We start from the raw sequence: 21451 nt of genomic DNA on the forward strand, positions 1-21451 counted from the left end.
AGCTCCTGTGTATAGTCCAAAATACAACAGCGCCATCTGCTGATTACTAGGCTCAATTACATGATTCATTAGTCCACAACTAGCTGCAATAGTTTGGTAGTTGCTCCGGTGTCCTGAATGTGCAAAATCTAGTCACATTTAAAACGTTGGGATATAAGTGGCTTCTTTATAATCTATTTCAGGAGGTAGCTCATATTGTACCTCCTCAACAGTGACATCTTTTTTCTACCCTACTAAAAGCAAGTAACACTTGATTTCCTGGGACATTCTGCAGTGAATAAAGACATTTCAATGGTTTGGTGTTTCTTATAAATTTTATTCATAGTCGAAAAGAGTTTAGTCGAACAGGCCGAATCCCATGTCGTCATCGGACTCTTCGGCAGACTCCTCCTTCTTCTCTTCCTTCTTCTCCTCAGCAGCTGCAAAACAAAAAACACTTGATATTATTTCCTGCTATAATCACTAAAATATTTAACAAACCGCATGAGTTAACTATGTTAAATCATGCAGATATTGATATTCATGTCATCTGCTGTTTGGTTTACATGACAAATTGTTGTAGGAATGCAAATTATCACACAAAGTTAATCCAAAACGACCCTGCTTAAAACCCTAGCATAAAAGACCCATAAATTAAGAATATCTATAAACAGATTACATCACCTACATGACTTGTACCCACCAGGTACATTCTGTTGGGTCGAAATTATGTAGATTTGTAAAATTCAATTCCACAATAAACTAATGACTAACTGGTTTGGCTGCATATAATCATATTAGCATACAAAATGAAGGCAAATGCAATGTGTGCCAAGTGTCATCGATGCTGACAAACAAGGTGCTAAGCTGGAAGGCTCACCTGCAGGGGCAGCAGCTCCGCCTGAGCCAGGAGCCGCAGAGCTGGCAACGGCCACAGCACCACCTGCTGGCACGCTGGCCAGTTTACCGTAACCTGAGGAGACACGAGTTGGCAGACATGAAGCACAAATGATAACACCTCAGCAGCCAGAAACAAGATAGGTCAGACAGTATGTTGTTATCATTAGATATAATCACACAATTTAGTTAGTAATACTCTGACATCGCTTGAATACAGTCTTTTCCTGGTCTCAAAGTGGGAACATGTTTTATCGGTTTAGCCAACTGAACTAACCTCTGCCTGCTATTTCAGCAGAATTTTGCCTCAAAGATTGTTATCACAAACTCCCAAGTTTATAGTAAATACAGTAAGGAAACTGTTCTACTGATTTAAATCTAAAATCAAAATTCATCACTACACACTGACAAACACTCACCTGTGGCAATCACCTCCTCCACATTCTTGCCTGTGAGCTCAGTGATGACCTGTTGAGAGAGATCAAATTAGTGAATATCACAAAGGTAATGACTAGCCGCTGGTAGAAGAACTGCAGCCAGAAGATCAGAAACAGTGAAGTGCAGACAGCTCTGTACCTTGTCCAGGCGTGTGTCGTCGGCCTCAATGCCAACACTTTCCAGGATCTTCTTGATGTCCTTGGTCGCAGGGTTTGCATTGCCACCCAGGGAGGCGAGCAGGTAAGCGGCGACGTAACGCATCCTGCAAAAACAACAACCAGGAAGGTTCAAACTGTGAGCAGATGTGTTCATGGACATCACTGACCAGGAAGACAAATAAAAGACCATGTAAATTTTTTTTTTTTTTTTTTTTAATTCTAGGCTATAAGTAACGTTTCAACTGATACTGATTTTTTCTGTTAAAAACTTTTAAACGCCTCTATAAACTAATCAGTATAACTGCATGTACATCAATTTTGTGCCCATATTCTGCATTGGTCTATTGGGAAAATGTTTTGTGCCAAAAAGGTACATCTCACTCTTATGCCATTTTTAAAATGTTTAATATTATTCATCAAAACTGTAGCAATATTTTACAGTAATGCTCAATCTGATAACACAAAAAGAGCTAATATTGTGTTTATTACATGGCAACAGCAAATGATTCACATTTGATCAAAATTTGATTTAACTTTCCTGTAAAGTCTGATATAAACACACATACGCGCCTTTAGCTCCATGCCCTTGTTATTTACACTTATTTATGATAAACATTAAAACCACAGATGTGGCATATACAAAATGTAGGCACTCTAACATTAAGTACATAAAAGCACCTTAAATTAGCAAAAATCACAGGCCAAGCATGTATTGTTGCCTGCTGTCCACATTTCCAATATAAGTTTCTACTCTGATCTTCTCTTAATTGTTCAGAAAGTATCTGAAGTCCTCACATTGCATGTTTCAGATCTAATCAAAGATTTTATTTAAAAGTTAAGTCTGGTCAACTATGAAATGCAAAACCTTTACCTTTCATTTCTTGATGGCTCACATCTTGATTTTAAGATACATTTAAGATTAATCTCGGTCACATACTTCAAAAACAAAACAGAAATAACCTCACTTTGCTCGGTTACAAGGACAATATCTATAAGCTGTGCTTCTTAATGCTTAGTTCACCTATTTAACTGCAATTTGAGCAGCACGCAAAAAAAGTAGCTGTCTTGTCAAACAGTATAAGCAAAGTAATTACATTAATTGTATAACTTTAAGTTCAGAAGACTGCAATAGTAAAACGTTTGAGTTGAATAATTAGTGCTAATTGGTGCTGATTTTCTACCTTTCATTTCTTGATGTCTCACATCTGATTTTAAGATACATTTAAGATTAATCTCATTCACATACTTTAAAAAAAAAAAAAAATGACCTCACTTTGCACGGTTACAATGAAAATATCTATAGGCTGTGGTTCCTACTGCTTAATTAACCTATTTAATTGCAATTTGTCAAACAGTATAATCTTCCAAGTTAGACTTCTTTGTTTTCTACACGTTGTATTTGGGAAAAGTAACTACATCAATTGTATCACTTTAAGTTCAGAAGATTGCAATAGTAAAACGTTTAAGAGTTGAATAATTAGCATGACATCTGTAAGTCAGTGTGGAGCTGATTCTCTGGCCTCATTCAGCAGGAAAAGATGATCAGGTAGCAAATCTGAGCATCTAATGAGTGATTAAGTTAACTTAACAACAACTACATCATAGCAGGTACTTAGCATACACTCTCTGTAATGTAAATCAGATGGATTTACCCGGACAAAGCGTTTTAAGTGTGCTGAAAGTCAGTTTTTACACCCATGTGGCCACCGTTAGCATTAGCTAGCTCACTCAGCCGCTACCGACGCTGCGGTGATGAAAATGAGTTAATATCACATAAATGTCGGTCTTTAAGGTTTTTCAGCTACTGCGGTTGAGAGTTTACTTATTTATATCGACACCCTGCGTGTTCTCGCGGTGATAAATACATTTATTATCTGATATAAAGACACTCACTTTGAGCTAGAAGAAGGGCGCGTGTTCACTTCGAGGTTAGCACGGACAGAAAGGAAGTTACGTCACGTGATGACGGCGGAAGAAACCTCGCTTCTTCTTCGTGTTCAGATAAAAAAGTACAAAACAGGTCGAGCGCCCCCTGCTGTTTCCTTTAAGGCAAGGCAGCTTTATTTGTACAGCACATTTCAGCAACAGGGCAATTCAAAGTGCTTTACATAAACATTCAAGAACATTGCGACAAAGTGCAAAAGAACATTAAGACATAATTAAAACAGCTATAAAAACATTAAAAATAAAAAATTTGAAAATAAAAACAAGCTAAAAATAAAAGCTAGGATAGAAGCTAAAATAGAGTATAACACACAAGAGTAAAAGCTCTAGTGCAGTATAAGATCATTATCTGGTTTAATTAAAGGTAGCAGCAAACAGGAAAGTTTTAAGCTTTGATTTTTCATTTTTATTTTTTTTCATTTTTTTGTCAATACCGATATATCTAGACACCTCTAATGTAATTCCATGAAATTGTACTTGATATAATAAATTCAAGGAGTAAAAAATGACTGTCAAATAAACCAATAACATGGATACACCTCATTCAAGCTGCTTTAGTCAGCATTATTGTTTTGTGTCTTCTTATGACATGTGTTCAATCTCTCCTAGATTGTGTCTCTGTCATTTTTTTTTATTTTTTATATCTGTGTGGTAAAGAAGTTTTCTAGATACAAGTATCTTTAATTGTCTCATTACAGAATACTTTTTATAATTTAACTGCCTACTTTGTGGTAGAATTAGTGCTATTGTGACGATGCAAAGCAATCTTATTTCTCTATTCACTTTCCAGCACTGTCAGCTTTTTCCTCCAAACAAACTGTGTCTAAATCCAAGTGTGTTCTACTGTACAGTATATCAACATGAAGCAGTTTCTTCTTCCTTGTCTGCTCCTACTGCTGTTTTGGCTCCTGATCCAGTTTGGCCTCCTGTGTTGTCCTCAGCCCCTGCTGCTGCTGCTGCTGCTGCTGCTGCTGCTGGGCTCGCTCTCTGGTGTGATGGACTCCGGTTGCCAGAAAAGATGAAGTGAACCGTCCTCATGTGACTCTCTCTGCAATGGATTGGGTCCATCAGCAGCTGTGCTCAGGTCTCAAGCTGTAGTGTGAACAACCAGCTCTAATGAATCGCTGTCACGTGCGCTGTTTGGTTCCAGGCAACCAGCCACTGATCTACACCTGAGCTCCTCTCACACATCTACAGTATGTTTGGATGCATCTGGGTGAAAACACGTTTTAAACACAACTACATCCAGAGTGGGAATGCTTTAAAGACACTTGAACATTGACAGATACCAAACCCAATTTTACTTGTCAATTAGCAGAACTATTATGTCAAGAAATGTCGCAAAGTTAAATCAATGTCTGATGAAAAAAATAAACAATCTAAAATTCACAAAGGTAGCATTTATTACAAGACTTTATTGCTTTATATCAGTAGTTCCCAAATAGGGACACAAATGACACAAGGGAAAAATGTGGAGAGAAACATTGTTTTCACAGATGTAACTGATAAAATTGCTTGTAGTCATCATTAATGTTATTAGTAACATCTGTGCTTTTCCTGCTATGACAGTCAAATTGTCTGCTGTGAAAAAGACTTATGAAACAGATTCATAACAATAAACAAATAGCGATTTGATGCTTGCAAGGCAACCAAAATTCAGGTTAGCAGGATTTATTCTGAATGCAAAACTGCATGTTAAGTACAAGACCGCGAGATTTATGAGAGGGAAGAATCCATGAGGAAGCCAATCTTCCTCTCCAGTTCATGCTCAATATAACAGGAAGATCTTTATTCATTTGAATGTAAAAACTCTGGTAGTTGGGGCAAAGTTTTACTTGATATTTTCATTTTCAACTAATGTGAAACATGAAGTAAGGCATGACAGAAAATATAAGAAACCTCTTAGTCCATCCCTGTATATGTGAATGTCTCCACATACACATAACGCAAGGTTTCTGACCACAAAATTGGGATTACAAAAAAAGAAATTGAACTTCACTTTTAGAAAATACTTCATTTGAAGTCCAACTGTCACATCCATTATGTTGAAACTGCCCTGATGCTCTCACCACATTTATGTGTCCTTCTCTGAGGTAGTTTCCTGCTTTTCATACAATTAAGGCAAGACAGTGAAATAGGAGCATTAAAGTGGATTAAAGGGAAACATGTATTTGTGTGGCTGCTGCAGCACATCAGCAAGAGAGACTGTCAGATGTTAAATAACAAACAGTTTCAATAGTTGAGAATTCAAGTTTATTCAGGGTTCATTCCTCCAACAGTATTTGACAGCAAACATTTTACACCTCCCTCTACATCAAAGAGAGCTCTTACTGTGTGTTGTGTACATGCTCTTGATGTTGAATTTCCATAAAACATCTACCACATCCAGTATGTGTCAGGCATGACAATTATTCTGAAAAGTGAAGACTCTATTATGCAGCCTGTGAGCATGTCTTCTAAAACAGAAAACAGTGGTTCCCAACCTGTTTCCCCCCTATTTGTGCCTAAGAAAAGTCGCGCCCTGCCAACCATATTCTCTGACATCACCCTAAAAAAATTACAAATCCTCAAACAAAATTCTCAAATTGAATATAGCGATTCAAAGTCTTTTTTTCTAAATCAACTTTCTTTAATGAATATAACTCGCAATTGTGTGCCTCCCTTTATGTGCAGCAATCGGGAGAGTAGTCTGCAGTGAAAATGTTGTTTTTGAAAGGCTAAATGCCAACAAATATGGATTACAGCAGAATATTTCATTAGATTCAGACATGTTGTGAATTTTGGAAATGATTACATTTATCTTTTTTCAATATTTTTTGTCTTTTGGAAATTACAACGCTCTGGAGTTATTGGAAATGTTTGGATCACACGAATCGGAAACAATCCTACGCAGCGACAACTGGAATCTAATTCTACAAATACTAATATAAAACATTATAACATTATTATAATATATACACATATATATATATAATTTATATTTATAATAATTGTAATAATTCTTTAAACAGAATGTGGCCAAAAATAGTTTTATATACAGTAAATTATCCATTAAGTGTGTTATGATTTTAGTTATACATGTACCAATGCATTTTTGACCACTTCCGAGCAGACAAATCTGGGAACCACTGTTCTAAAAGAACAGACAAGTCGTATATGTTTGGAACACAACCTGAACTTAATGATAAGAGACATGCCCATAAACATCTTGTTTATTTATTGTGGGTCAGAATAGTCAGAAAAGCATAATGCAAAATGTGACCGGATGCAGAAGGACATCCTGGTATTTTTGACATACTGCATTTGACAAACTATGTATTGGGACATACTGAATTTTTTTCTGGCATACTAAATAGTATGGTAGTATGGTTATTTGACTGTCTTTGCTGGTTGTTCATGATGTTATTGAACCTAAAACTAAAATAAATCCAGAGCGTGAAAGATGATCAAGAAGACCTTCACAAATCATAAATGTAAGCACTGTTTATTTATAACCTCTAGTCCAACTATTATTTTGTTCTACATCACAACATTTTACATTCCACATCAATGTAACAGTAAATTGGGTAAGAAACCAGAACGAACACAAAATGACACAGCACAGGTCTACAGGTAATAATCCTAAACAAGCACCGACTAAAACATCTCAAAACATTATCAAAGTTTTCACAAATGTTGCAAGTTTGGTCTTGGTACTAGAAAGAAAAGAAAATCTCAGAGAAGGAGTGCTGATGTAGGACAGCTGTAAGTCCATACAGTCGTACAACAGCGCTGCTTTTCAGAGACACTTTGCTGATATGGCCTTGGTACACAGTCAAAATGGAAGTACCAATCATTCCTGGTATTTGTTTTTAGGAAAATCACTTATAAAAATTGAGAAAAATATCAAAAGAAAACTATTATAAAAAATACTCTATTGACCATTCCAATATATAGACAAGGAAAACGGGTAGAAAGTCGAAGGGAACTTCACAAAATTTTGCAACTAAGTTAGACAAATGGTCAGTGACATTCAGTGGAGAGCGTGACTGTGCAATATCAATACCAAGTCTCATTACATTTTTTCCTGATTTACTATTCATGTGTGTAAGCGGTGAATCTAGCGAGCTAATGTTGGAGAAAACACAATCAAGGGACAAACTATACATTATATTAAGACTTTTATGTACAATTTTCTGCCTCAAAAACAAAAGTGGCCTAACGAATGATCTATTGCTAACCACACTTTCACATAAGCCTGTTTTTCTACATGTATCCGGACAATCATTAATTAGATAGCAAGGCTAATATCACATGATGGTGATCAATGTGAGAAAGTTACAAACATTGTAAATGTCTCATGAGATCATGTAACTCCAATGTTAGACATTTGTCCACACAGCCTTAAAGCAGTAAGTTCCAATAACGTTCTGCCGTAAAATGACAACTATTTTGCACCATTACAGGATATTATTTCCAAAGTTTTTAAATGACCTTGCATAGATAATTGATTTTTTCATTCAGTTTTTGCAGTGCGTTTGTTTTATTTTATGCTTTGTCCTAAAATTCAGCATTTTTCAAAAGGAGTAAAGGATTACAGGGAGCACGGCCTCTAAAATACAACTGGGCTACGTGCTCATCGTGTGTCATCAGTTTTTTCTTGCAATATTTAAAAGCAATATTAAAGTAACATACAGTTCCATAAAGTTAATCCTGCAGGTAAAATGACTTTAAAGGAACAGCAGACTTTATATTGACGTGGACGGTAATAATGGAGATTATGTAGAGACTAACAAACAAAAGTAAGAAGCCAAAGAGTGATTTGTTTGCTGCAATTTTAGTTTAAATTATTAAATAAAAATTATCATCACAGGCTGATTTTTTTTGAGGAAAAAAAATCCAATCTTCAATATAATACTTTTGAATAAGCTGGACAATTTGCTGGAGCAATTCTGTCATAGGCAGCTGCCCTCAGTATGTTAAGAGATGGTGGATAAAATAAAAAAAAACACCAAATGAAAAAGTAACTACATCACAAAAGCAGCTACACAGACAATCAGCGACCTAATTTCAGATGCGTCGGTCACAAAAACTGTAATCAGGCATAACGTCATGTCGGTCATGACTCAACTGGATATCCATTTAACGCTACACTGCATTAAAAAGGAATTCATTTCTGAAGAAGAGTTCAACGATTCAAAGAGAGACTGAGGCTACACTGAAGGCAACGTTTACTTGTGCTTCTGGTACTTTATCCACCATCCATCCAACTGTACATCACATCTACCTTCATCGTTACATTCCTTCCTGTCTCAATGATGTGATGTGTTGATCCTGAGACTGCGCAATAGTGTGCCTTAGTCAGCCAAAGCCTAGTTCACATTATGCTGTATACATGATACTGCATCTACCTTTAGTGAATAAATCTCTGAAATTAAATTTGTTCTGGGGATATTCATATTGAAATTCACTTAATGTTCCCTTCATTGGGAAAGCAAGAAAAGTCTCTGAATACTCATTTTTGTTTGAATAATTGAATAATTCAATATTTGAAAGCAAACCATGACTTGCAGACTTGTTTGATTGACATGTTGCATGTAGACATAAGGGCTGGATTTGGGCCTCTCAATTAGTAAAAAGGTTTTTTAAGCATTAATATTCCACATCATATGAAGGAATAGCCATATGAAAGCTAAACGTGCATTCAGAAAACACTTTAAAACAATACAAACTTTGTTTATAAGTGTTGTAAACATGGGATGAAAGCCTACATAAACAGTATGTTGGGGGTTATCGACACTGTTCTGATATTATATCTGTTTAAAACTGCATATCAGAAGAACCATGACTGTTTGGCAGTATTCAGTAACAAAATGTTCATTATCATTCTTATTTTAACATATTGTGCAGTTTGTACAGTATATTACATACATAGTACATGGGTACCATTAAAATGTTGGATTTAATGGAGCAAAGAGGATTATTAGTGATGATAAAAGAAAAATGACAAAAAAGAACAGAAATACACACAGGTCAACTTATTACTAAATGATTGAATTGTATGGGAGTACTCTTGTCTTTGAAAGGAGTGGAAGCATCATAAAAGTAAATGGTTATTTAAAATTCTAGACATTTTTCAATACATCTTATCCCAGCACTGGTGTCATTTTTTTTTACTTTAATCCAAAGCCTTTAAAGATGACAATTAGAGCTGCAACTATTAAATTAATTGCCAACTATTTTGATAATCGATGAATCTGATTGAGTAATTTTTAAGGTCTAAATTCTCTGATTGGGTTTCTTTACTCCTCTATTACAGTAAACGGAATATCTTTGAGCTGTGGACAAAGCTGTGGGAAACACTGACAACTAATCAACTTATCGATTAATCGAGAAAATAACCGACAGATTAATCGACAATGAAAATAATTGTTAGTTGCAGCTCCAATGACAATGACTATAAGGATAAAAACAAGTTCAAATGAAGTGAATGTTTCATTTAAGACACTTTTGCTCTGCAAAACTGACAGAAAAATTAAATGTGCCAATGCAGCAGATTTACAGCATGATCCCCTAAACGCTGTGTAAAGTCGGAATATGAAGTAGCCATCTATCAGCCATGAACATCGGCCATTTCATACATCAAAACAATGATGAAAGCTCACATTGTGCATTATTGAGACCTAAATAGATTGTTTGATATAAAAAATGTCTTATTTTTCCGCATTTTGAATTTTCACTGAATGATGCAAACAAGGAGTTGTTTTTTTTAGCAAAGATCAAAGACATATATTAAGTAACTGGCTTCTTGTTAAGTACTGTACCTGGCAAAAACATGACATATAGTACATTCCTGATTTATGTCAAAACAAATTAATCAGAAGCTGAACAGGTTTTAACTCACGTCATGCTGACAGCAAACTCCTTGCACATGAAGGTTTATTACTTTGTTAAAGGTAGAAATGTGAGTCTCTGTGGTGGCAGGAATAGTTGCTGAGACCCCATTAAATCACTTACAGTACCTGCTGAGCTTTTTATAGTGTGGTATAATGTTAGAAAACTTAAAAGGTAAGCCCAGAGAAAAATAGATAATCCATCACTTTTGTTTTGAAGAGTCCTTTCAGTGGTTTCCCTTATTACCCAACATATAACTATCTCTTTTTAACGAATTAAATCAACTCTTCCAAAAACGTCCCTTCTCTGGACATGCCTCTAGAGCGGCAACAAAAATAAAACTACATCTTTTTTTTTTAATTTTGCAAGATTAAAGGGTTTTTACATATGTCTACCATGTATTTACATCAAATCAAATAATCGTTGAGAATAACAGATGCAAAGCGTGTAGTAATTCCTGCCACAAGCATTTAATTACCAGTAATTGACTTTAAACCATTAAAAAGAAAAATGTGATCACAGTACATAAGATAAACGTGTTTGCCCTGAGGCACTTGGTAGTGGCTGTGATAAAAAGAATTAAAAACACTACCTTTCCAGTCAAAGGAACTGTGTAGTTGGTCTCAAAAGCACTCAGAGTTGCATTCAAATTGTCAATTCAAAAATAATGCACACGCGTGAGTGACAACCTACGCTGACAATCATGATCATTAAAGTGTTTGTCTATAGTTGTAGTGTCCAGTGTAACAATGGTGAATATTAAAAATGCTACAGAAAAGGGTAGAAGCACAAGATACAGTATGTGTGAGTAGGAAGTAAAACTAAACTTGTGTGTGTGTTGTGCCTTTTTTGGGGCAGGGAGATAAGAAAGAGACCAGAACATATGGCCAGAAGGCTAGAGGAGGAGCGACATGGGAGCTGGGCATCGACACGTAAAAATCCTACTGGGGGTAGTTGTTCTGTTGCCGGCGCTTCGCCGACCTCATTTTCTCAAAGCGTGACTCCATCTCCTCTAGGACTTTGGGGGTGTACCTTACTACCAGCTTCACTGTACCCTGAGCCGCTTTGAGGAGTTCCACTGCTTTCTCGTGGTGCTCACCTTCCACGCTCTGGAAAAACACACAGAAACGCACTGTAAGATTTTATCACAACGAGGAGTAACTACTATAGTTAAGTCTACCGTTTTTATAGGTTTATAATCTAAAAAGCAATATAATGAGGGCAATTGTTAAGCAACAAAGTATGTCGTAACCTTTGGAAGAAACAATAACCTCAGCACTTAATAGGTATTGGGAGTGAACATAATTCCAGCTTAAAGTTTGGCAGGCTTACCATATAAAAGTTTATAATTTGGAAATTTTAATGAGCGAACAAACTCAAAATCAATTGGATGATTGTCTTTGGCTAATCCTGGAATCTTAAACTAACTGAGCACATCTGCTGAATGAGCCTTAACAGCGCCCTGTGGCGGGGTTTGTTTACATTCACTGTTTCTCAACTAAATACATTGTGTGTATCCTTGAAGCCTAATAAATGTGTTAAATGCATTTTTCTTTCTCATAAAAAACATTCTACGAGACAATTTTCGGAAGAATTTGACACCTACATTGTTAACATCCATATTTGCTTGCTAGCAGTCTTCACATTTATTGGCTGCGATTCTTACAACCACCGACTGTCGATCGGTGGAAGAGTGTAAAACCATCGGCATGCGTCACCTACATGCATGGGGGAATGCTTGAGTGTCCTCACTGGCTAATCAAAGACCAGCTCTTAAAAACATTGGGCCTCATGCAAGAATCACTCGTACTAACAGATTTGTTCTGTAGTGACTTGTATGAGTGATTTAGGAGAATTTGCCGCATTCATCAATTTTCTTGTATTTGGAATTTTCTCTTAGGCACAAACACAATTTACGAGGAGTACAGATGTAGTGGGAGTCGTGCAATTATTCTTCTGTTATTCTGCTAAACCTACGTTTTTCACTGATGAATTGTATATTTTATTACTTTGAAGCAATTTGGGGTTTGAAAATCCTAAATTACAATTCATAATTATGATGACATTATCCTGTTTCGAATTATAATTTAATTCTAAATGTATTCATATAGTCTAAAGATATCATTACTTTAAATTGTCAGTTGATGCTTTCATATAACACTCTCAAACTGCAAAACGACTTAAATTATGCACTAATTGAAGGTTACTTTGTCTCTGTATATAATAAGGTCAACAGGAAGTGTAACCAGGCACGTCATGGCTGACTGACTTCTTTTGGATGCGCGTTAAGCCCTTGGAAGAGAGTGTCTTTGGACAGCGTACTGATATATTGGCAGAGACCAATGTATGGGGAAGGACATGTTACCTTAAATGGTATCATTGGGGCATTAAATGTACTTGTTTACAATTCTCATAAACGTGCGCTCATTTACGCACAGATGGCATTCATCAGGTGATTTACACAGTTATCTAACTAAACTCTATGAACAGATACAAGTTGTAGATCGCCCCAGCTCTCTGCTAAGGAAGCAGAGGTCAGATTTGGAGAGAGTCTAAAGACAGAGGGTGTCGTAAGCTGTATAGATTGTAAAGCCCTTTGAGACAAATCTGTTATTGAGGATATTGGGCTATACAAATAAAACTGACCTAACTTGAAGCGTAGAAGTGAATTTGAGAGGTTTTAAATTGTTAATCTGCCCTAATTGCTGAAGTGTTTAGTTTATCACCTGGTGGATAATGAAGCCGAGAAAACATCAGCTGAAGTGCAAGTCAAGCTAAAGCTTCACATTTAACATCTTGGAGTAAGTCTTGATTCTGTGAATTGAACGTACCACCCCGTTGACAGAGAGAAGCTGGTCGCCTCTCTTCAGGCCTCCATGTCGGTCAGCGATGCCTCCTGGGATGATCCGAGAGATGTATATAGGCGAGTTTTGCTCCTTTCCACCCATTATATTGAAACCCAGGCCCTCTTCTGTCTTGGGTAGTTCCACGACACGTGGATGCGAGTGTCCCTCACTTGCTGCAAAAGCTGCCACAGTAGCCTACAAATAAACAAAGTGGTGTTGTTTAACCTTTGCAAATACACTGTATTTACTGCACTCAACATGCAATGTGAAGTGTTCAACTAGAATGCCTTTAAGAAACAAATGGTCTGAAATTAAGATTAGAGAAAGATGCTTGTGCATTTGATGGTATTTGACATCGGTCTACCTTAGCTGTGGCGTTGGCTCTGACCTCAGGACTGCTGTTGATGTCCACTGTTTCATACACATGTTCATAAACCTGGAGAAACATTGTTGGACAATATTTCATCACATCCCAGCAACAGCTGTCCACATTTCCAAAAGGGGAACACAAAATGATCAATTTAGGGCTGGGTGATATGGCCAAAATCTTCTATCACGGTACAGGTCATTTCATATCTCGATAACGATTTAACGATTTATAGCATGTTTTGTGGTAGTTCAATAAATAAATAGTCTATATGAAATAACCACATGGTAAGGGCTATTTTTGTATACTCCTGTGTGAATTAAATACTTGACAAATGAAAAGTGCGGTGTATTTTCTCACTTAATTAAGAACTTTAGTGTAAAATTAACATAAACAGTTTCAAGTGAAATTATAGAGAAAAAAAATGTAGAAATATTTCCATCTATACTCTGACTATGCTTACATGCATGCACACAATTACAGAGAAACCAGGTTAAAATGATAGTTTGATTTAACTGAGTTTGATCAGATTTTAGTTAGTATGTGCCTGTAATTATCAGTTTAGATGACGTAACTGTGTATCACGATATCTCAATATATTATTTAATCATGATTCGATTCCATTAAAAGACGATAAATTATCATATTGAATTATCGCCCAGCCGTAGATCAAACTAAGTTTAACACCAGAAGAGAAACATGAACTAATGCCATCTCACAGTTAAGTGTTTTAGGAATAACAAAGACAAAGTGTCTCACTTCTCTGACAGCGTTACAGAATTCACTCTGTAGGACCCTCTGCAGCGCCTGCAGCTTCTGGGGAGGAACTTCCCCCGTCCTCTGGAGCTTATCAAGCAGTTCAACAGCACGGTTAATATCTGTCAACAAGAACACACACACCACCGTCAAGCTTTTCACTGAGATCTGCAAATGGAGACATTCACATAGGCAATGACTGTTTCCTGTGTAAATGTCAGTCCTCAACCTGTTCAAATGTAATAGTAAAAAGCAAGACACTATGAATAGGCTTATTTCTATCAATTAACATCTCTTTAATTAGTCTGAGAATTAATTTACCTTGATTTGCACTACATTTGTTCTGATTGTAAATACTTTTCTCGATGAATCGATTAGTTGTTTGGTCTATAAAATGTCAGAAAATGGGGGGAAATGTTGATCATTGTTCTCCAAAGCCAAAGATGACGTCCTCGGGTGTCTTGTTTTGTCCACAACTCAAAGATATTCAGTTAACTGTCATAGGAGTAAAGATATCAGAAAATTTTCACATTTAAAATCAGAAAACGTTGACTTTTTTTTCTTAAAAAATTACTCAAACCGATTAATCGATTATAAAAATAGTTGGCGATTAATTTAATAGTTAAACGATCAATCGTTGCAACTCTATCACACTCCATAGCAAGATATAGTGCTAATGATAAACTGCATTTTCATTAAGTAATATTCAATGCCAGAATATCATTAACTTCATGTTTTACAAATGAATAATTGCCTCTGCCACCACAAACATTATCAGCTGTTCTGTCAAAATAAATAACAACCATGTGACCTTACATCAATAGGGACAAAAACGTGTGAGCAGTTTTCCTCCAATATTCTGTTATGTTATACTTTTACATTAAGAGTTTATTTTTGTTCAATTGAAATAGTCAAATTGAAGAAAAGTCATTTTTCTCTCTTAATCTGTGCTAATTGATTAAATCATTAGCTACACTTCCTTCAACATCTCAGTTTCACATATATTTACTTATAATCTACTTCAGCCTAAGTTAACATTACATGTTTAGGGGCTTGTTAAAATAATAATAATAAAAAAAAACACAGTATATTATAAGCAGACACAGCAGGAGCTAATGTCAGCATGTTTTTAAAAGGAAGACTGAGGTTGAAAAAAGCCTTTAATGTTAATAATAATAAATAAAAAATAAGAATTGCCTCTGCCACCACAGAGAGAGATGGGGCAAACATTATCAGCTGTTCTGTCAAAATAAATAACAACCATGTGAACTTACATCAATTAAGACAAAAACAAGTGTGATCAGTTTTCCTCCAATATTCTGTTTATACTTTTGCATTAAGAGTTTATTTTTGCATAAAGAGTTTATTTTGTCTGAAATAGTCAGATTAGGAAAAAGTCATTATTTTGTTAATCTGTGCTAATTGCTACTGTAGCTGATTCTGATTAAATCATTAGCTACACTTCCTTCAACATCTCAGTTTCACATATATTTACTTATAATCTATTTCAGCCTAAGCTAACATTACATGTGAAGGGGCTTGCTAAAATAATAATAAAATAAAACCCCACAGTATATTATAAGCAGACACAGCAGGAGCTAATGTCAGCATTTTGTTAAAAGGAAGACTGAGGTTGATAAAAGTCTGTAATGTAGATATAATTGCCTCTGCCACCACAGAGAGAGATGGGGCAAACATCATCAGCTGTTCTGTCAAAATAAATAACAACCATGTGAACTTACATCAATAAGGACAAATAACAAGTGTGAGCAGTTTTCCTCCAATATTCTGTTTATACTTTTGCATAAAGAGTTTATTTTGTCTGAAATAGTCAGATTGAAGAAAAGTCTCTTAATCTGTGCTAATTGCTCCTGTATCTGATTCTGATTAAATCATCAGCTACACTTCACTTCAAGTTAACATTACATGTGAAGGGGCTTGTTAAAATAATAATAAAAACGTGTATTACAAGCAGACACAGCAGGAGCTAATGTCAGCATGTTGTTAAAAGGAAGACTGAGGTTGATAAAAGTCTGTAATGTAGATATAATTGCCACCACAGAGAGAGATGGGGCAAACATGATCAGCTGTTCTGTCAAAATAAATAACAACCATGTGAACTTACATCAATAAGGACAAATAACAAGTGTGAGCAGTTTTCCTCCAATATTCTGTTTATACTTTTGCATTAAGAGTTTATTTTTGCATAAATAGTTTATTTTGTCTGAAATAGTCAGATTGAAGTAAAGTCTCTTAATCTGTGCTAATTGCTCCTGTATCTGATTCTGATGAAATCATCAGCTACACTTCACTTCAAGTTAACATTACATGTGAAGGGGCTTGTTAAAATAATAATAAAAACGTGTATTACAAGCAGACACCGCGGGAGCTAATGTCAGCATGTTGTGAAGAGGAAGACTGAGGTTGTAATGTTGATATATTTCTGGTGCAACATTCACTGAGCCTCTCACAAGCTAACGGTAGCTAGGCTAGCTGCTCAGTCTGTTGTCACTAATATTAGCTAGTTAGCTAGTTAGCTAAGTAAAACAATTTAACATTACAAATATCAACTACTCTCTAGAATATACACATTTAGTAAAGGCCATACAACTTGCTATCAGCAAGACATCGTTAAAGCAAAGTTGGGCAATTAAACAAGAAAGTATGAAGTCAAAAACAATCACCTAGCTCTATGCTAAGCTAACGCTAAGCTAGGCTAGGCTAGGCTAAGCTAAGCTAGGCTAACGTCTCCATGGACACAACAATATCTCTAAGCTAACTCTAGCTAGCTAATTAACTTTACCTCTTTCCAGCCGGACGGGCTCACCAAGCGATGCCATTCCTTTAAATGAGTGTCTGTTTGTTCTCGGGGAGATGTTGCGTTAACCGCTAGATATATATGTTAAACTAGATATATGTTAATCCTCCTGCTGACAGTTACCGTGCGCTTAAACCGAGACGGTAAATCAGATTAGCCAAAGTTAGCCTGCTAGGCTAGCTGCCAGCGTCATGGTGAGTTCAGGTGAGCCTCGTAAAGTGCATGATCCACCAGATCTCATCATGTTGTTCTCCATAGTTACTGGATGCTGGTGAGTCACCACTGAAGGCCTCTTCCTCTAACTAATGTGACTCAGTTTATACTTTATTTACAAACAATACAGACCTAATTAAGTTTTATGTAACTCCGTAAATAAACAAATAAATGAATAAATAAATGAATAAATGTATATATATATACATATGTGTATATATATGTATATATGTGTCTATAGAAAAGAACATAGATTGTATTTTTAAAGAAACTTTCTCATGTCAATTTGTCCTAGAAATGTTTTAATAAAAAAGATGTGTGCAATTTATGTATATATATATATATCTACACATATATACATTTATTTATTTACGGAGTTACATGAATACTTAATTACATCTGGATTTTAACTGCATCACATTAGATAGGGAAAAGGCCATCAGTGATGACTCACCAGCATCCAGTAACTATGGAAAACAACATGTGTGTGTATATTTAATCGTGATTAATCACATAATTGTCCATAGTTAATCGTGATTAATTGCAAATTAATCACACATTTTTTATCTGTTCGAAATGTACCTTGAAGGGAGATTTGTTAAGTATTTAATACTGTTATCAACATGGGAGTGGGCAAACATGCATTCTTTATGCAAATGTATGTATATATTTATTATTTGAATTCAATTACAAACAATGACAAATATTGTCCAGAAACCCTCACGGGTACTGCATTTAGCATAAAATAATATGCTCAAATCATAAAATGGCAAACTCAAGCCCAACAGCTGTCTGTGTGTCAGTGTGGTGACTTGACTATGAATTGACTAAAACTGCATGTGATTATCATAAAGTGGGCATATCTGTGAAGGGGAGACTCGTGGGTACCCATAGAACCCATTTTCATTGACACATGTTGAGGTCAGAGGTCAAGGGACTCCTTTGAAAACGGCCATGACAGTGTTTCCTTGCCAAAATTTAGCCTAAGTTTGGAGTGTTTTTTAGCCTCCTTTCGACAAGCTAGAATGACATAGTTGGTACCGATGGATTCCTTAGGTAGCTTTAGCTTTAAAACTGACCCCGCTACAACCTAAAAGTCGCGCTAAAGCTTCAAAAAAATTAGAGCATCACAATTTGATTTATCATAAATATCAATATTTATCCCAATATCACCCATGGCTTAGTGGAATGGACAATGGAAGTTATTTCTTTTCTTGAGGATCCATCCTTACACCTCTAGTGCCTTGGTGCATATTTCATTTCAGGAGCTGATTCCCACTCTAAATGTACAGACAGATAGTTTCTCACACTCAGGTTTAACTTTAAGTACAGTATAGGTATTGGGTTGTGTAAGTCATGTGTAATGTTGACATGGGATATGGAGAGGGGTCATCCTTTGGTGCCGTGTGTTTAGCCCACTGTAGGTCTCCTTGCCCAGCATCTAGGAAAAAGGTGAGGAAAGGTGCCCACTGTCATCCCAGTCCCATTATCATTATTTAACGATCACACAATCAGCAATCATCTGTGTGTTAGTGCATCATTCATTTAACAGCTGTGCTGCACCTGGATGCTCATAGCTCAGGGGATTGTTACATAACGTCCTGTGTATTGGTGACAAGGGACCAGCCAGAAGCTTCTTTGGCTATTTGCTGACACCTGGGAGGAATACTCTCTCTGCTGCCCTCTACTGGCTGCAGCACATATTGAGACTCCAGTACACAAATCTGCAGAAAACTGCTGCTGCACTGCTCCCTGTGGGCTGAAACTTTCAAGCATGATTCACCTCTGACCACACCCAAGGAGGGTGACAGCGGATGAACTACACCTGCTGTGACATCACTGATTGGGACGTGGTCAACACACTTGAGTGTAGCACCCGCATTCATTGCCCTTTTTTATACAATGGGCTCATTGTTTTTGTAAAAATATTGTTGTTTTTTCCTTCACAGCTCTGGGTCAAATAAATACTACATCATACTGTAGGATCTATTCACATGCATGATTTATGATCACAAAAGACAATATGGGCTTGATTCTGACTCAAAGACAACTCATCATTTTAGAGTACCTTTGATTAGTGGATGGCAGTTTTCTATCACTTAAAGGAACAGTGTGTAACATTGATATTCATAACTATGTTTTCATTGGTGTATAATCACCTGAAACTAAGAATCGTTGTGTTTCTGTTAGCTTAGAATAGATCCTCTTCACGGAGTCCGCCGTGTTTCTACAGTAGCCCAAAATGGACAAACCTGGCTCTAGCGAGAGTCATTCGTGTTTTTACGTTACCTGAAAGCCGGTAGTGGCTAAAAGGGAGCCCGCAAACTGGGGAAACTCTCGCAAGATTGTTAAGGTTAGGCATTGATCGCGAATAGTTTAAGTTAGGATAGGTTATTGGGCAGTGAGTCTTGCAAGAGTTTTTGTAAGTTTTTGCAGATCTCAGATCAGATTTTGAAATTTGCAGGCTCCCCTCTAGACATGACCCTGAAGGCCATCATAGTTCGTGAGCCTCAGGGTGCACAACCGTGGTACTGCCAGCCACCATCTGACTTCCGTTGGCCCTAAAGTAGTTTTATTATGGTAAGGATGGCCTCTGGCGAACGGCGTTACCACGGTTTTGTACTCGGTGGCCAACATGACCACAGTCTTGTAATGGAGGAGTGAGTGGAGGGGTACTCAGTTGGTTGCAATCTGCAACCACACCACTAGCTGCGGCCGAATCCTACACACTGTACCTTTAAGCACTTTGAAAAAAAAATAGCCCGAGGATCCTAGTCATGATAGATGGAGCAGCTCAGAATACCTTGTCTAAAATACATTGCAAAAGGTTTGATTCATTGTCCTCTATGATGTTTGTGTTGTTTGAATTTTATTAAATAACTCCCATTCTAAGGTGGATTTCCTGAGAAAATCAAGGCAGAACAACTGCTTGTCTTCCTGTAGGATAATATAATAACTTTGTTAATTCTTACTTGGTTTGTGGACAAGAAGAAACCTCAGTACCTTTTATTATTATTGGGAGATTCATGACAATAGATCATTTGGGAGAAACTACTGCATGCTTGTCATCTTCCTCAGTGGTGGCATACAGACTCTCTAAGCTTCTGTATAAGAAAAGTAACTCACAGCGTCTTCGTCAGCCTCCTCTGGAGGATCCGAGACAAATAGAGAAGGAAGTGGAACATCTTTTCCTCGGCTCATGAAAAAAGTTTTCTCTTTTCAGAAATTTGTTTTCCAAATCTCAAAATGCCAGATCCGGTTGTCTTCGGAGGTCCCACTTACCTTCAGGTTGATGATGAAGAAGTAAAATGAGGTGGTTGGGTCACATGTGACACAAATATAAGACAAAATTTGAGCTCTCGATGAAGCTTTGAGTGTCCTCTCTTTCGGAAGTATGTCATATTATGTGTAACTGTTTCATGATATTAAGATGCAAAGTTGAACATGTTTAATTGTTATATACTGCGACCTTAAACTATGGCATCTAGACTTGGCAAGCTCACTAGGCTCACTATAATCTGCTGGAGAGGATTTCGATACGAAGTTGCAGTCGTCTTTTAACCCAGATACCAAACCAGCCTTTTCCTTCTAAATATACAGCTGCATAAAATCTGCAATGATTGATCTTTTGTAGAAGATTTAAAGATGGCATTACCATGCACTAATGAGAAAATGTTGGGTGTTTATTTATAATGTACACAAATGTGTGTGTGGGTGAAGGTGTCACTGTCAAACGCAGCCTACTTATACCAGTCTACACTTGTGATGTTAAGTTCTTGAAGTATTACATGTGCAGCTGGAGTAACAACTAATTAAATCACTGAAAACCTGTGTATAAACACCAAAATATCAAAGGCCGTGCAGTAAGTGTGTGTCAGTAATGTGTTGCTGAGGAGCAGGAAGTGGTTTAGGAGCATTTTTCCACTTTTTCCCTTATCAAAGAGCTACAAAAATACAGGCTTTATATATATTACGCAACGCATCGACTCAAAATACAGTTTCTTGAAGCCTGTAATATGTATTGAGCATTTGGGTCATTCATGATTTTAATTTGGTCGTTTTTTGGCAGCATTTGTGTGTGTTTGTGTGTGTATGTGTGTGCGCTGTGCCTTCCTCCCCGCCTGCCTGTCTGTATAATAAAGTTTATCCTGCTTGGAAATGC

General features: G+C 36.6%; 2 protein-coding genes across 3 annotated transcripts; both read right to left on the reverse strand.

The window, feature by feature from the left end:
- Positions 1-295: 295 nt before the first annotated feature.
- On the reverse strand, positions 296-3480 carry rplp2l (ribosomal protein, large P2, like). Of its 2 annotated transcripts, none has more exons than XM_037754622.1 (5): positions 3366-3480; positions 1453-1576; positions 1296-1344; positions 860-952; positions 296-419 (listed from the first exon to the last, which is right to left on the reverse strand). In XM_037754622.1, the coding sequence occupies exons 2-5, from the start codon at positions 1573-1575 to the stop codon at positions 337-339; spliced, it is 348 nt and encodes a 115-aa protein (XP_037610550.1). In that variant the 5' UTR covers position 1576; positions 3366-3480; the 3' UTR covers positions 296-336. The 2 variants fall into 2 exon arrangements, with proteins under 2 accessions (XP_037610550.1, XP_037610559.1); XM_037754631.1 differs by having other exon boundaries at positions 296-416; positions 3366-3479.
- A 6510-nt stretch (positions 3481-9990) lies between these two features.
- On the reverse strand, positions 9991-17307 carry lin7c (lin-7 homolog C (C. elegans)). Its single transcript, XM_037754584.1, has 5 exons — positions 17062-17307; positions 14262-14380; positions 13500-13571; positions 13121-13330; positions 9991-11398 (listed from the first exon to the last, which is right to left on the reverse strand). Exons 1-5 carry the CDS (start codon positions 17096-17098, stop codon positions 11231-11233), a joined length of 606 nt encoding a protein of 201 aa, XP_037610512.1. The 5' UTR covers positions 17099-17307; the 3' UTR covers positions 9991-11230.
- Between the last annotated feature and the right edge of the window lie 4144 nt (positions 17308-21451).

The sequence above is a fragment of the Sebastes umbrosus genome, chromosome 2, assembly GCF_015220745.1.
Source record: "Sebastes umbrosus isolate fSebUmb1 chromosome 2, fSebUmb1.pri, whole genome shotgun sequence".
Taxonomy (NCBI): Eukaryota; Metazoa; Chordata; class Actinopteri; order Perciformes; family Sebastidae; genus Sebastes; species Sebastes umbrosus.

Excerpts from the sequence above, each read along its gene's own strand:
- rplp2l (XM_037754622.1), bottom strand. The coding sequence starts at position 1,575 with ATGCGTTACGTCGCCGCTTACCTGCTCGCCTCCCTGGGTGGCAATGCA. Across the intron at positions 1,345-1,452 it reads ACGACACACGCCTGGACAAG|GTCATCACTGAGCTCACAGG; the intron begins GTACAGAGCTGT and ends CTCTCTCAACAG. Across the intron at positions 420-859 it reads CGGAGCTGCTGCCCCTGCAG|CTGCTGAGGAGAAGAAGGAA; the intron begins GTGAGCCTTCCA and ends TTTGTTTTGCAG.
- lin7c (XM_037754584.1), bottom strand. The coding sequence starts at position 17,098 with ATGGCATCGCTTGGTGAGCCCGTCCGGCTGGAAAGAG. Across the intron at positions 14,381-17,061 it reads GCCCGTCCGGCTGGAAAGAG|ATATTAACCGTGCTGTTGAA; the intron begins GTAAAGTTAATT and ends TCTTGTTGACAG. Across the intron at positions 11,399-13,120 it reads TTCTCTCTGTCAACGGGGTG|AGCGTGGAAGGTGAGCACCA; the intron begins GTACGTTCAATT and ends GTGTTTTTCCAG.